The following is a 16,568-nucleotide window of genomic DNA, read 5'->3' on the forward strand; positions in this document are numbered from 1 at the left end:
ATATGACTACATTTAATCATCAATCAAGTTTAACAAAGTGTGATGTTGTGCTGCAAATATCAACTGACTCGTTTTTATAATAATTTTTACATAAATCATAAAATCAACTTTTACTTCCTTTATATCTACAATGCAAACAAAAAGTCTTTTATAGATCATACAGTTTTGATCAAGGCTTTCCTTTTGTATTCAAATATATCATATAATATCATGATGTCATAATAGTATTCAGTACAATTTTTCAATAGAAATTACCTGAATTGTTCCCTTTGATTCAGTACAGTTATGGCAAACACTCATTTCAGAAAAGCACAATTTTCACTCCAACATGTTACTGCAGAGAAACTGTAAACTGGCCTCTCAAGCAATAAATACATTGTGCGCTACATGACGATACATGTGTGTCAGTTGATCCCACTGGAAATAACATCCACACCTTGTCCTGACCGCCACGCCCGTATCCTTTCCTGTAACAAGTTCAGACATACAGTACCATGTTACAAAAACATACTTCAATGTCAGTTGAATTATACAAGGGACAGGGTTAGGGCAGAGCAGAGGTCTAATATAAAGGCCATTGGATATACTACATACTGTAAATGCCATTGGATATACATACAGTACTGTAAATTTTTTTTTTTTTTTTTGAATTTTTTTTTTTTATTCAATATAACTTTCAAATACAAAAAAGAAACCCTGTGGCAAGCCCCCTAATATAACATAATATACATAATGAGGAGTAACTTATTACAAAGAATGTTGGTCTCGAAAGTTAATAACAGAAGATTGTGTCACAAAAATAAGGCTTAGTATTCGAAGATACATTCTTAAATATGGCATATTTTGCATGTAATAAACATTGATTCAAGTATTTATTCATTTTCTGCTTGTTAACCTTACCATACATAATATCAGTTTTCGTTAATACAATATGTTCTGAAAAGGTTTTGAGCCACCATGAGCAAAAGTCGTTCCAATAACTAATAACATAGACACAATCTACAAACAGGTGGTTTAGGTTTTGTTTGTTGTTACAAAAAGGACATTTATCTGAGTCTGTAACTTTGATTTTCTTTAAATAGCAATTTGTCGGCAAAAATCTATGTATGATCTTATACTGAAAGTACTGTAGTTTAACATTCTTAGTACATGTGAAAGGTAATAAATACACTTTTTCCAAGTTGTTTTCATTTTCTAGAACGCTTAACAATTCATCTTGGCCCGTTGGGGGTTCAAATGTTTGTTTTAAATATATATCATATAATTGTTTACAAGAGAAGGCCTGAGAAGCGATGGTGTTTTCCACCGAATGACCGAGCTGATCCTTTTTTACTGTATTTTTCCAACCATTTGGGATAGCTGACTTCAGGCTAGAGTATCTGAGCATATCAACAGGTGTAAAGACAATTTCATGTTTCTGGGCCAGCTCACCCAATGTTAGGAAGTTACCATCGCTTGACATAACATCACATATTTTCAGAATACCAGCTTGGCACCACCGGTTGTACAATACAGATTTCCGGCCTACTAATATAAATCTGTTGTTCCAGATAATTTGTTTACTTATGTCATCTTTAGATTTCGGAACCGATTGCACAATCGACTGCCAAGCCTGCAGTACTTGACAGTAGAACAATGGTAAATTAGATAGATCTAAACATGTTATATCATAGTTACATTGAAATAGTAATTTCCCTCCCCACTGACTTAACATATAGGAACAACTTTCACTTTTCTCGAGTCTCTTAATCCATGACGCCTTAAGGGCTTTACATTTAATGGAAAAATCCACCATAGTTAGACCACCTTGGTCTTTTTTCCCTATTACTGTCTTCATTTTCACCTTTGGCTTTTTTTCATCCCAAATAAATTTGAAAATATAACCATTTACTTTCTCAGAAAAGCCAGCGGGAACCGGCAGAACCGTACAATTATAAATTAGTTTAGAAATACCAAGTGTTTTAACAAGAACAATTCTCCCAATTGTAGTTAGATCTCTTATCCTCCATACATTTAACAGTTTCTCCATAGCTTTCAGGTGATAATCAAAGTTTAACTTATCACAGTCTTCCTGGTTGTATGAGAAATAAGTACCCAGTGCATATATAGGCCCACGTGGCCACAGAACCTCCAAAGGCTCATCGATCCTATGTCTGCTTGCTCCCATCCACATAGCTTTAGTTTTTTTTTTACTGACCTCTAGGCCACTACAGAGTTTAAAATGATCTAGAATGTCTAGTAAGCTTTTAGCGGAGTTTTCATCTTTGACAAGACCGGTTAAATCATCAGCATACATGGATAGTTTTCGCTTGCAGCCATAGATCGATATACCTTCGACAGAAGGATCGGCCCTTATTCTACAGGCTACAACTTCAATCACTAAGTTAAATAGATATGCTGAAAGTGGATCACCCTGCCTTACCCCTCTACTTACATCAAACCACGGCGACGAAAAACCGTTGTTAATAACACAACTAATGGCATTTTTGTACAGTAGTTTGACCCAGTCAATGAAGTTTTTTCCAAGATTCATTGTTTCTAATGTTTTAATGATAACTTTACGCTCAATTGTATCGAAGGCTTTTTTAAAGTCGATGAATAAGGCAAGGGCAGGCAAATTATACATTTTTGTGTACTCCATGAAATCAGCAATATGTCTTACATTAGTGAATATTTGTCTTCCTTTTATAAAACCTGTTTGGTCTGGATGTATCAACTTTGGCAAGAGAGGTTCTAGTCTATTCGCTAAAGTTTTACTTATGAGTTTATAATCAACATTTAAAAGTGTAATAGGGCGCCAATTTCCAAGCTACCTTAAGTCGCTATCCTTTTTTGGTATTAAATGAATTACTCCTCGTTTCTGTGACACTGGTAATTCACCTTTTCTAAAGGCATAATTTGCAGCTAAAAGGAGGTCTTTTTCTAAGTACTGCCAGAAATGTACGTAGAATTCTGTTGTTAAACCATCGCTTCCTGGGGATTTATTATTTTTCCTATTCAGTTGCTGCAAAGCAATATTAAGCTCCCTTTTAAGGATTTCCCCTTCACATCTTTTTTTTTCTATGTCAGATAATTTTGGTATGTTGTTTGGTTGAAAGAAGGGTAAAAATTCTATCTTGTTTGGATCACAGTTGGATGATGTGTACATTTTTTTATAATATTCAGCTTGTAATAACAAAATTTGTTTTGCGTTTGTAACAACTGTGTCGTCTTCTTTTATAATTTCAGTAATGTTTTTTTGTTCGTAATTTCTCCTTTCTAAATTTAGAAAATATCTTGTGTTCCTCTCCCCTTCTTCACACCATTTACTTTTACTTCTAATCATTGCCCCTTTTGTTCTTTGAGTGTGAATCTCACTTAATTTTTGTTTTACTTTTGTAAGGTTTGACAAAGCTATTTTTGTCGGGTTTAAGTCACAGTCTTTCTGTAGTTCGTTAAGTTGGAGTTCTAGTTCTCTTTCCAAATCTCTATTTTCCTTGGCTTTTTGTTTTGCATATTTTATGGTAAACCCTCTAATTTCCAGTTTTATCATATCCCATTTTAAAGACAGGTCGTTTATATATGAATAATATCGGCTACATACAACAATTTTATTTTTCAACTGGACTGTAAATGTTTCATCAGACAATAAAGAGTTATTAAACTTCCAAAACCCAGGACCTCTTGGTTTATAACAGGAAGACGTAAGGGTTAATGATACAGCCCTGTGGTCTGGAACAGGTGCATTTATTATGTCGGTTTTAGCAATCTTATCTTCATTTACCTCTATCAACCAATAATCTAACCTGCATTTAATGGAATAATCTGCGTTATTCCAAGTATATCGTCTTGTATTCAAGTTTTGTTACAGTACTGTAAATGCAGAAATGTTCGTGGTGTTTTCGCAGTGGCCACTTCAACGCGAAGTTAAAACCACAGAGAACATTTAGTCACCATAGTACTATGTGATTACAGTCTATGACGCTACTGCAAAATTAAAACCACCGTGAAAAGTCCATTTTCCCAATACCGCAAAATTAAATCCTCGCGAGCTTCAATGCATTTACAGTAATGTATAGCAGCTGGAGACAATGTTTGATGATGTTTCAATTGATTTTTTTTGTAAACAAGAGGAATAAGTGAAAAAGCAGACCAGTTTTTCGTCTTGAAAAACAAGTAGTACTACTCAAATTGCGACACTCATACACTCACTTACGATCTGGTTTACCATCTGTTGCTTCCCTTTTTATGAGGATTTGATGTGCATGCAGATAAAAAAAAATGTCAGACATAAAAACTAAAAATAATGTCTCTGGCCATATTCCAAAACAATCCTCATACAAATGTAACAGCGATGGCTGATTCCAACTTACAATGAGTCTGTTCCAATTGTTGAGGCCAACAGCCTGCAAAAAACAAATAAAAGGACAATGATTTAATTCATGTGCATTTTCATTCACTCATTCAGTGATACATGTATTTGGCTACAATGATTTCAATCATTCTTTCATTCGTTTGTCCATTCAACCAACCGCACAGGTTTATGACATGTATTTAATATTTGTATCTATGAAATCATGAAATGAAACAGTTTAAGAATACTGCCAACAACAAAGAACATGACTGACTCACCAGGTAGAATACAAACATCATGTAGATGAGAACAGCTAATCCAACTAAAACATAGCCCCAAATCGGTAGCACTCCATCCTAGAAAATGAGAGAAGATTTTCTCATTAAAGAAGTGACCTTGAATTGCACGGTTGACACATTGGAAGGTAACTACATTACAATTCTTTTGGTCAAATGTCAATTTAGATTGTATTTCAATGTCAGCCTTTGCTCATTGACAAGTAAATTATGGTTTGGTGCATGAATTGCTATATATTACACATATTCTTGGAAAATGATACAATAAAATAATGAATAATGTACTGTTACATACAAAAGTAATGTTGACAAGGTTTAAAATGGCTACTTTTGTGCAGTATGTTAAAGATGCCCTAAATTTCAGAAGCTTAAGGGTCGTTATCATTTACGAGTCAATGAATACATTATCAGTCGACTTTGGAGACTGTCAAAAAAACAACTTCCCCAAAGACAAACTTATAAATGCTTACCACATAGGTGAAGCCGAGGTAGAAGTTGACACCAATAATTACAGTGGCTAAACACCATACCAGTATCTTTGTAAACCTGAAATCAAAGGAAAAGGTAAAAAAATTGTAAGAGGTATTCAGAATATTGTATGACCTGTATATTAAGTCAAGGTGTTAAAAGATCAGAACATATGTATCTTGTATAGATGGTTTGTAAGACAAAATACATCTCTGCCGCCTTGTTGTGTAATTGTGCAATAATGTTATACATGTTTCTGAAATCTAGGTTGAGACACTCTTACATTTACAAATTGCATTTGCTTTTATACATTTATCTCATACATGTATACATGTCATGTTTGGACCACCTTTTGCTAAATAAATGTAGCATACATGTAAATCTGTTCTGTTTATGTTCAACAGCAGCATTCTCCTAATATGCAGATCTAGAGCTGAATCCACATCATAGCAAGTACACCCATGTACTGTCAAACAGATGACCATCTCTATCATGAATATACTTTCCTTATTTGCACAATCTTTCCAAATGGACAATAGGAATTTTCTCTGATGACAGTTGTACATTACGTGTAGTGGTAAGAAGCAGCACTCAAGTAAGAAGCTCTGAGGAAGATGTCAGACTGACATCGGATTGTAAGCAGGCAAGACTTAACTAGTTACAAAAAAACATGTAAACTATGTAAAAGAAAACTCCAACATCATAGCCATTATATAGCCATCATGCACACCTGCTGTTCTTAAATTCTCCCATGATGCTCTCACTGGAGGTGAAGTGCAGGATGGGAATGAGAGCGAATGGCAGCTGGATGCTCATCAGAACGTTCAGCCAGTTGTTCAACATGTCCAGGTCACGATGGGCGAACAGAGCAACCACGATCGTCGGGCCCATGGCGATAGAGCGCGTGAGCAGAACTCTCTTCCATTTCGCCCAGTGGATGTCCAGAAAACCCTTAGTAAGAAGAGATTGTCATCTATAAATAGGTTTAACATTAAACCATTAAACCATTACCAAATATCCCCCAGATTAAAATTGCAAAATGCTCAACTTCATTTTCTTTCTGTTGATACTCACTCACTCACTCATACTCACTCACTGCACTCATACTCACTCACTCATACTCACTCACTCACTCACTCATACTCACTCACTGCACTCATACTCACTCACTCATACTCACTCACTCACTCATACTCACTCACTCATACTCACTCACTCACTCTTGTACCCACACTTGCTCATTCAATAGACACTGTCACTCACTCACTCACTGCAATCACTCGCTCATTCACACTCACTCACCCACATGTCTGGAAGGTACAAAAACCCACCTCCATTACAAACTGCCCAGCATATGTCCCCTATGTGAAAAGACAAAAAAGTGTGTTACACATAACATACATTTATATACAAAATGTATGTTGAGTTTGAAGAAATTCTTGGTAGTCAGGAAACAGGAAAACTTGACTCTTATATCTTTCTTCCTAAAATAAACATAGAGTACTGTCTACAATAAATAAGCATGAAGCTTACGCATTGTTAAAACACGACAAGTTATGATAACAATAAGGAAAATGTTCTTAACAAGGAAAGTTTGTTAATTTATTCCCTCAACCAATCAATCAATAATTTATTTCACCATTCATCAAGGAGGTTAAAAATCATGATTTTTAACCTCCTTGCATTCATCAATTCTCAACATGACAGTGACAACAACAATACCTTCATTCTGGAGGTGCTTTATATAATAATGTACTTGAGTTTAAGTCTTCACACAGAATACCACTTAAGCCACAGAGACACATACCGTCATAGTGGAGCTCTGTCCAGCTGCCAGGATGCCTATTCCCCAGATGATCTTCATAGCCAGACCATATTTCTCAAAGATCCATTTTCCCTGTAGTAAGTCATAAAAGTTTCTCTTCACTAAAAGTGCAAAAAGGTCACTAAAATACAAGTTATAGAGTTCCTGATAACTTTCAACCACAACAAATGAATTAAAGAAGTCTAGTAGTCTGTACAAGCATACCCTTAGCTACTTCTTCTACTTTGGAATCTATTCTGGCATTCTAGGACATAAGTATGTATTTTCCGATATATTTTGCAAATTATGGCATGGCTTTGCTGATTTTGCAGCTATCTGTAAGATTTACATACTACGGTAAAAAATCTTTCTTTGGAGGAAACAGAAAAAAATTGATATGCACACAGATGTCACGAATGTAATCAAATCAACATAGCCCAATTAGAACGATCATAATATTTTGGTACACATGTATATAACATTACATAATTATACATAGGCCCTTATTTAGTTACAAGTGTAGTTAGAAAATCTCCTGAGAAAGTTGAGTGCTTACTGCAGCACTTAGGCTGGGGTTTTGATATTTGGTGCTGTCGGAGAAGGCGTGGGCAAATGTGGCCGTCACAAACAGGTTGATCAGGAAAGACACAAACAAGGCGATGGCTGGAACAAACAGAAGAAGACAAACATTATACATGTAACATCATTCTGAATTTCAGACATATCTGTTGCAGTACAAAATGTAGATGTCACACATGCTGCATATATGTCAGAACTGCCTTGTTCAATATTGCAGCCAGCAACATTCTTGTGATTGGTGTTCTGCATTCAAGGATAGATCATAGAGAGAGACATTGGCAGTAAAATGGGTCAAAGTAGTGAAAATCATCAAAAAAATACAAAGGAGTGTATATACATGTAACATTAACTCCTTTGCAAACTTTGTATCACTTTATTTGACCTAAAAAAACTGAAAGTGATGTATAACACTAGTAGTCCACCTTTATCCATGGCATTTTTTCAAGTCAAATAACATTAATCTGGAAAAAAATTAACCATCATTTCTTTCCGTACAACCCTCCCATAATGTTGTCAAATATTACAATACATCAAATTCATGCACAAGGCTATAAAACCTTTTCAGACAGACTGAAGAGTCTCTTAATTTTGCAAGCAGTACTGATGTTGCATGCCGTATATAGAATGAATCCCTAAAATATCCCATTTTTAACAAACATTTTTGCAAACAAAACTGACAGATATAAGTTACCCTTTGCATTAAGCTGAACTAGCATTACAGGCTCTCTTAAGCTACAGCACAGTCTTCAGTCTGATGATTGTACGATTAATGTAAACCTCACCTGACTCAATAGCATTGTACATGTTGGCTTCTTTGATCTTGTTTTTGTCTTTCCTGTCAATATCTCTGGACTGGGAAAAAGGCATAATCATAATCACTTTGATTTTTATGAAATACACTCACCACAAGTTTGACATGCTGTCAAAAGTGCAATCATTTTCACACATAACAAAAAATCACTTAACTGGAAAAACTAAGTCTGTCATCAGTACCAGATTTATGCCTTGGAGCACCAGTTCAGATTTATGGAGCAAATATGGTCATATTGAAGTTTTCCTACATATAGTGATATACCCTCTACTTTTATACAATGACCAATTCCTATAGTTTCTGAGAACCAAGAATTTAAACTGATACATATGTGACCCTATTATCCAAGTTCCATATTAACACAGTCTTTACCAGGACCAGTGCTGAGTGCAGGTAGATGTTGTGTGGCATGATGATCGCTCCGACTATCCCCACAGCCTGTTGGATAGCCTCTTTGTTACAATTCTGGCACCATGGAAACCACATGCCCTGCAGGATCTGTCCCTGGTCGGGTCTGATGGTACAATACTGGGGAGATGGAAACAAAATTTATGGTACATTAATTTCCAGTAGGTGTTCCTCATGGTTCAGTTTTGGGACCAGTGCAAAATATTATGTTAACCAAAGGGAATTAATGTATATGTTAATATACATGTATACTACTAGCATAGATGTCACAAATGTTTTTAAAATTAATATAATACTAGTAAAAGATCATCACTTTTCGAAATATGATACAAAATAAAATACTAAATCTCCAAAATACAGTGCCACAACCATAGCATGCATGGCTGTGATATTTAAATGATTCTATACATGAGTGATGACAAGATTAATGGACAACATCAGCGAGGGCATAAATTTTAATCTGTTGATAAAAAAATATTTGTAATCATATGGTGAATTGTACAAATATGCTGCAAAATGAGCAAATACATGCTAGACATGGTAAGTTCAAACACAGCAACATGCCGCATTGGGTAGGTAAACATCAGGACCTACCATATATCCAAAGGAAAAGGCCATAATGGTGATGAGACTACAGAACAAACCCTCAAGTTTCCGAAGACCTGCAAAGGAAATGAAATTAAAACATCACTATCTACGAAAAAAATCCACCTTTCCCCATAAACATTGAAATCCTCAGCAAAATACTCTAGTTTACTTTGCATCATATGCATTGTAGATGTTTGAAAAGAAAAAGAAAAAAAATCTCTTGTCAGGAATTCAACCTATGCTCTCAGATTGCAAAGCAATCTAAGTTTAATCGCTTAGCCATTACAGGTGGCCACATGCTTTTCAAGCTGATAACTGTATTCTACCCTTTGTCACTGCACCGTCAAGGAAAAGTTGTTAAAAAACATTTAAAGACTTGAAATCATGGACAACACACTGGAAGATAAACTTTAAATCGAATGGGTGTTTATAAAAGAAAAAATCTGTGGGCAACCTACATCTACATCTTTGCATTTGCATTGCAATACAAATGTATCAATCACTCAGCCACTGAATTCAATACACAGAGTTGGCACTTTTGCAGGAGAAATTTAAATTCCAACCTTCATGAGACATCAAGTAAAATAATTCCCAGCAGAAAACACTGATCTGTTAATAATTCATGTCCATTTCAAAGCTTTAAAATCAAAGTTCAAGATTAAAGACTTGTTATTACACCTGGCAGCACATGTTACAAGACTGAAGTGAAATTTTCTTACCATAGTTTTCTAAGAAGAGAAATGTAAACGTGTCTGCTCCTGTTAGGATGACTCCAGCCCAGATAGGGATTCTGGGGAGGGAGTGGAAAAATATCATTGTTGCCACTGTGACAGTTGAATATGTGACAAATATAAAAAAGCATCTTTGGCAAAGCATAAAACTTTATCAATATACTTCTATGGTTAACAAGGTTCTTTATTTGCAACCAAGACATAAAAAGTCATAACCAACATTTTTATGACTGTCTGTCATCTTCCTCTGGCAACTCTGAGAAAGCTGACACACTGCCACCTAAACATGGGCTGTGACTTAATGTGTTAGTTTTAAATAAAGAATCTTGTTAACCAGTAACTCTATCTCCAACCTGGTGAAATCCTTCACAAAAGTACTTTAGAATCTGTGCTCTTTCAACATACATGTAGTAATCAGAAGTTTCCTTAACAAACTTGGTTGCTTCATACATGTATGCATGTCCATAAAAAACTAGATATTTGTTTTTCAGTAATAACGCATGAGAAGCTGTCATTCTAAACACATTCTAAAAAATTATTTCTGGATGATTTTGAATTTATCTGGTACAAAATGTATTCAAGAATGGTGTACAAGGGGTGTGCACTTTATTTGAGTTTTCCCTTATTACGTTTCAGTTACAAGAGGTATAATTCTAAATTGAGAATGGCTACAGTGCAGTTACAGTATAATTATGATACAGCTAGCTCAGTAACCCTCTACAATGTATTTGTCTAATATATACAAGTCAGGGCTCGAAATTCATTTTTGGGATTAGGTGCACTGGTGCACCCAGCTTAAAAAATTGGGTGCACCAAAAATTCTTTGGGTGCACCACTTAAATTTAAGTAGAATGTCAGAAAAACCTAGTAAAAAAACATAGTTACATGCTATCAAATTATCAAAGTACCATTACAGACATTTTTATTTATTTCTAACCCTTAGATGTCAAGAATATGATGTATACTAGTACACTTTGATATATTTCCATACATAAACCCGAGAAAATATTTGGGTGCACCCTGTGCAACCACAGAAAATAATTGGGTGCACAGCTCCAATTTTGGGTGCACCTGGGTGCACATGCACCCAGTATTTTGAGCCCTGCAAGTTAAATTAGAATAGATCATACCAGTGCATAATTGTATGACCAAAATGTGGCGTGACTTACTTGCCAGCAGACAGCAGGTTCATGGCGATGGCTGACCCCACCACCTCCTGGATGTCACTGCCGATGATGGCGATCTCCATCATGATCCACAGGGCCAGGCGCGGGCCGCGCGGGTAGTTCTGTCGACACACCTGCGCCAGGTGCAGCCCTGCAATGTCATACAATACAGCTGAGGAATGTAGATGTTACCCCTGGATCCGGACCTTGTGTTGTGGGGGTGCAAATATTATGTTCTGCAGATTGATGAGAAACCCACATAATCCTTACATGTTTATTTGTTTATATTGCATACAGTGTCACAGTAAACTACCTCACGGAGTAACACACCAGTAGTGCACTCACACTGGGGTGGTCCCTTATTCTTTTCAACAAGCTAAGTGTAGTGGGGTCTTTTATGTGCTCAAGGTGTCCATGTGGCTCTCCTCAAACACAGGACCTCCATTTAACGTCCTATATCCAAGCGATGTTTGATCCCTAACCAATGCTAGATACTCATTTCCACCTGAGTGAAGTGAGGAAAGTCGTGTAAAGTACCTTTCCCAAGGGCATAATACATCAATGTTGGTAGCATGTCATGAGAGATAAAACCGAAACCTCTCAAACTGAAAATCCTCTGAGGTAAAAATTTCATTATAACATCCATTCTCAGCTTTTTGAGTCATACATACATCCACAACCACTCAACTCACAACTTTAGCAAGACAGAAAAGCCTAAGGAAGGCAAATCAGGAACCCAGCTGTACAAATATGTCATATTCCCCATGCACCTACCAGTGACACATCCCAGCCTGGCTGCCAGCAGCTGCAGTATGAGTCCCATCACTGTGGACCACATCAGCACCCACAGCAGCTGGGGAAGGGGAGAACACATGTCATTAGATCAAGAAAACCAAATAACTAGCAATCAGACAAGGCAGACTTCACCCCCTTCAGACAAAACATGTACTCTCTATATAATGTACAGTCAAACCTGTCTATAGCAGCCACTCAAGGGACTGGAGAAATATGGCCACTATAGACAGGTGGCCACTATAGAGAAAATGTTGATCAATTGACCATGAGCAAGCTACACATGATTTCAGTTCCCACTAATCTTTCTCACCAAGTAACATTGTCTCGATCGGTAAATTCAGTGACAAAGACTTGCACTTTAATGCTCAAGGCATGCATACCTTCTGCTTCCGGCAAAATGACCCTGTCAGGAACTCCAAATCCTAGCAAACTACAATTTCAAACTCGGTGCAGGGTGACATAAGGCTGCAGTATGGTTGCAATAGGCAGTATTTCAACGGGACCGGAAATCGTGTGGCCGTGGCCGCAATGGACAGGTGGTCGCTAAGCCTATTTCTTAATCATTATGAATCCAAGGGACCGACAAAAAGTGGCCACTATGGCCAGGTGGCTGCTCTGCAAAGGTGGCCGCTAATACAGGTTTGACTGTATAATATATATATAGTGAAAACATACTGTGTCACATGTATGCACAGACAGTCTCACACAGACACAAAAACGAATACACACAAATACTAGTATACACGAAGCACATGTACACACACTCACACAAAGCACACACACACACAGACAAGACTTTTTTAACACTACTGAATGTTTCTAGCAACAGAGTAGGTTTATTTCTTTGTTTGTTTGCATGTATTGCATACAAACTGCATCAAGGCATACCTGTAACAATGTCAATGGGACATGTCAGGAGATTCAAATCCAGGACTCTAGGGTCTGGGCCAAACAGCCCACTATTTATGTGGGCGAAGCCCAACATTTAGTTTTTCCTCAGATATTTGCATATTCCAACCGGAAATCAGAAAAAATGGAAGCTGTAAACATGCACTCCACGTTTCAAGCTTTTTGATTGGCTTACAGTCGCACTTTCTCGGTTTTACGTCAAAGGTGAACCTATCAACGCACAGAACACAATCGGCATCGACTTTGATAATAGCCAATCAGAACTCAGAAAAAATGGAAGCTGTCAACGTATACTCCGCGTTTCCAGCTTTTTGATTGGGACAAAGTCGCGGACTGCCTCGGGTGTACGCAGAACTGAACCAATCAACGCACAGGACACAAAATGGCATTCGGCATGCAGTTTGACAATACTGCAGTTTGACAATACTACAGCTGAGACGACCAAACAGGCGCTCAAGGAAGAAGGTGCCCGCCATGGAATGAACGAGATTGATAAATTTTCACACAAAAACGTTATCTTCAGAAAATTGGACCTTGGAATCTTCCAAATTCAACGGTGAACGGACGTGTTCAAGCAACGCAATACATTTGTATACCTGTTAAAACGTGCGCTTGTAACATGTTGTAGCACTGGCTCAGTGGTATTATTCACACGTGGTAAACCAATGCTCCGGGATCGAATCCGTGGACAGTTAATGTTTTTTAATTTTTTTTTCTTTTTGCTGCATTTTCGCGAAAATGTTGCCTTTCTTGTTGCTTCTTTTCTTGCGATTTTTGCTTTCTTTTCCCTTCGCCCACAATCCTGAATTTTTTTCAAAAATGTTGCCTTTCTAGTTTTATATCTATTCAATATACAGTCAAACCTGCCCGAGCGACCACCTCTTCTCAGCGACCACCTGGCCATTTCGACCGCTTTTTCTCGGTCCCGATTTATTTTCCCATTGACGTAAGCATTAAGCGACCTTTTCTCAACGACCACCTGGCCAACGCGACCGCGACCGGCCCAAATTGGGACCTATAACGACCGCATCATTTTCAAGATTGAGGTTTTCATCGATTTTTTATGATAATAAGCGCGATTTTGTGCCGAAATCGGCCAGTTTGCGTCGGATTTTGGGGTTAAATTTACAGTTTACAGTGTGCGTGTTGTATTTGACATTAAAGACCTCGCGTCTTTGCGTGCGTGCAGTGTGCTTGCTATTTGCCATAAAACACAACGGAAACCATTTATACTTTGCATCGGGCATGTTTTGAGTCGATACTCTTCTCAGCGACCACCTGTCCAAATCGACCGCTTTTTTCCGGTCCCCTGGGTGGTCGTCTTGGGCAGGTTTGACTGTACATCTATATGTGTGACATGCAAATTGTACTAAGAATCAATCTCTATTTTCCATGCAAAAGAGGCCTTCATTGATATGATCTAATGGTAAGAAATATACTAAGTCTTAGTTTATAAAACATTATGTTATATATCATAGCAAGACCAAGAGGTTGCACCTTGTATTTGGCCACAGCCCCTGCCGTTAGATCTGACTCTATATTTCCTGGGTCGAGGTAGGCAATACTCATCAGCCAACCAGGGCCGGTGAAAGCCCAGAGCTTCCGAAAACTGAAACCCTGTAGTGGAAGAGAAGACGTCAGGTAACTCACTTGAGGACCTGGTATTCATATTGGTGTTATTTATCAATCCAAATCAAATCCATTCACTTAGGCCACACCAATTTAATTTCTTGGTTCACGGATTCGCTCGCTCCTATTTTTTGGAAAAAAAAAATAAAAATAAAAATTACCACTCAGCAAATTTTCACCATTAATGAAACCATTCACCAACTTTCTGGTGAAGCAAATTGGCCTTTATATTATAAGCTCCTTAAAGTGTGGGTACAGGTACTGTTACTGTACAATAATAGTGTTTTTGAACTTTTTTCAAGCTGAAAACTTTTTTTCTTTATGTTTTGGATTAGCTGTTACCTTTACCCCAACCATTTTACAAGTTTTATTTTTATTCTTATTTCGCCCTATCGCTCCATATTTTTTATGAAAAAATCCGTGAACCAAGAAATTAAATTGGTGTGGCCTTAATAGCTATAAATTTGGTTGTGATCACAGCTACCCTTGAAATGAGCATATATCAGTCAATCAAGTATGATTATAACCTTTATCACAAATTAAACGCAACCTAAGCAATATAAGCCCAAGTCAGGGTTGTAGAAATTGTTATTTAGAGAATCCTAGTGTGGCATGTTTCTGTGCCGTTTTTAACCACTCAAAGTAGAAAACAATGATGTAAATGTGGGGATATAGTGCAGTAGATATCAATTTCATACATTACATATTGTCTTATCCAGATTATTTCCACTTTTAACGCTCTAATATTGCTTAGGTTACTAAACTTTAACATATTGTGAAATTTTGGCACAATAACTGCGAATATTCAGTCTGAAGTACTTACTGAGCTTGCTGTTGAGGGAATGTGAACCTGGCCGGGAGCGATTTCAAAGTTGACCTGCGTGGCGTCATCACCCCCGCCATCTTCTGACCCGTCCTGTAGGCTGGAGTTGAGGTCAGGGGGAGGGGGGGAGTACGGCAGGTCATCGTCAGGGACCAGCGGCTGTCTGTCATCTGCCATTGTCTGTGGTACACCAGGGGCTGGAGAAATAACATGAGCATGTGTCATCACCTGTGGTGGAACATGCCACTAAGTTTTCATAGATGTATTACTCCAAGTGTGTAGTCTAAAGAGGTCCAAGCCAAAAAATTAACAGCTGCATGGACGTGTGTTTTTAGCCGAGAGAAATTCCCTTTTAGCTAGCGGAACTGATCTCAAAAGTTAGATTGGTGAAAGCTTGTTTGTAAATGAAGAATTAGCAGGTAAAGTTTTGCAGCCGCGCGCTGGGTCAGAGGTACACAGTCCTTGGTTCTTAGCTCTACACTAACAGCAAAAAAGTGCCTTTTGTGGGGATTGACTAATCGTAGTTTGTAATCGCTATAAAAAATGAGTGTCTATTTGACGTCAGCAATTTTTTCCCACGATATAGGTTACATGTGCTCAATAAGAATGAAAAATCTGCTGATATTTCACGTAGCTTCATTATGAACGCTCGAACATAGAAGTCTACGGGAAGAAAAAACTCATCAATGAGACCCTAAGGAAAACCACAAGATAGACTAGGACAATGTTAAACTTAAAGTGCTTAATCGGGATCCTGACTGGTTTGCTAGGGGCGTGGGGGAGGTGATTAAAATCTGACAATGCATAGTAGCAGCACCCTAAACAGGAGGCATCACTATCCCAGGCCTGTCTTAATCACAAGGTGACAATCAATGACACCATTCATGTGACAAGAGAACTCTACAAAGACAAGATCTACAGGATTGAAAAAGAGACAAAGTGTGTCCCCAAAGCTCCCTATAGCTATAGCTAAGTAGCAAACTTTGATTATGATGAAACTTTGTGTGAAATTGTTGAAATATTTTGCCCAAGAAAAAGAGACTTACCGTAACAACAAATACAAGGGAAAAAGGTTCTTTTCTTTTCAACTAAAAAAAATGGTCCCCTTGTGCGAGGGAGAATTGCGACGATTGAGGGGATGATGTGGATATTTCAAGTTAAAAAACTAGTAGGGTAATCTAATTCTAAGGCTTCTTGAGGGGGGATTACTGACAGTGACTCATGACTT

General features: G+C 37.5%; 1 protein-coding gene across 4 annotated transcripts in view; it reads right to left on the reverse strand.

Moving 5' to 3' along the window:
• Positions 1-16,568, reverse strand: part of LOC118403922 (metal transporter nramp1 homolog) — an 18,280-nt gene continuing 1,712 nt past the window's right edge. For 3 of the 4 annotated variants that reach the window (XM_035802801.1, XM_035802800.1, XM_035802799.1), the window contains exons 2-17: positions 15,341-15,537; positions 14,386-14,505; positions 11,959-12,037; positions 11,188-11,335; positions 10,007-10,077; positions 9,294-9,361; positions 8,664-8,819; positions 8,263-8,332; positions 7,458-7,564; positions 6,905-6,994; positions 6,429-6,458; positions 5,828-6,048; positions 5,100-5,175; positions 4,612-4,689; positions 4,353-4,385; positions 1-467 (exon numbers count right to left, since the gene is read on the reverse strand). In XM_035802801.1, coding sequence (XP_035658694.1) covers positions 405-467; positions 4,353-4,385; positions 4,612-4,689; positions 5,100-5,175; positions 5,828-6,048; positions 6,429-6,458; positions 6,905-6,994; positions 7,458-7,564; positions 8,263-8,332; positions 8,664-8,819; positions 9,294-9,361; positions 10,007-10,077; positions 11,188-11,335; positions 11,959-12,037; positions 14,386-14,505; positions 15,341-15,517 — 1,587 coding nt within the window. In that variant the 5' untranslated portion in view covers positions 15,518-15,537 and the 3' untranslated portion in view covers positions 1-404. Of the gene's footprint in view, positions 468-4,352; positions 4,386-4,611; positions 4,690-5,099; positions 5,176-5,827; positions 6,049-6,428; positions 6,459-6,904; positions 6,995-7,457; positions 7,565-8,262; positions 8,333-8,663; positions 8,820-9,293; positions 9,362-10,006; positions 10,078-11,187; positions 11,336-11,958; positions 12,038-14,385; positions 14,506-15,340; positions 15,538-16,386; positions 16,536-16,568 lie in introns of those variants that run through there. The other variant, XM_035802802.1, reaches the window with a different exon arrangement.

The sequence above is a fragment of the Branchiostoma floridae genome, chromosome 16 (assembly GCF_000003815.2).
Source record: "Branchiostoma floridae strain S238N-H82 chromosome 16, Bfl_VNyyK, whole genome shotgun sequence".
Lineage (NCBI taxonomy): Eukaryota > Metazoa > Chordata > Leptocardii > Amphioxiformes > Branchiostomatidae > Branchiostoma > Branchiostoma floridae.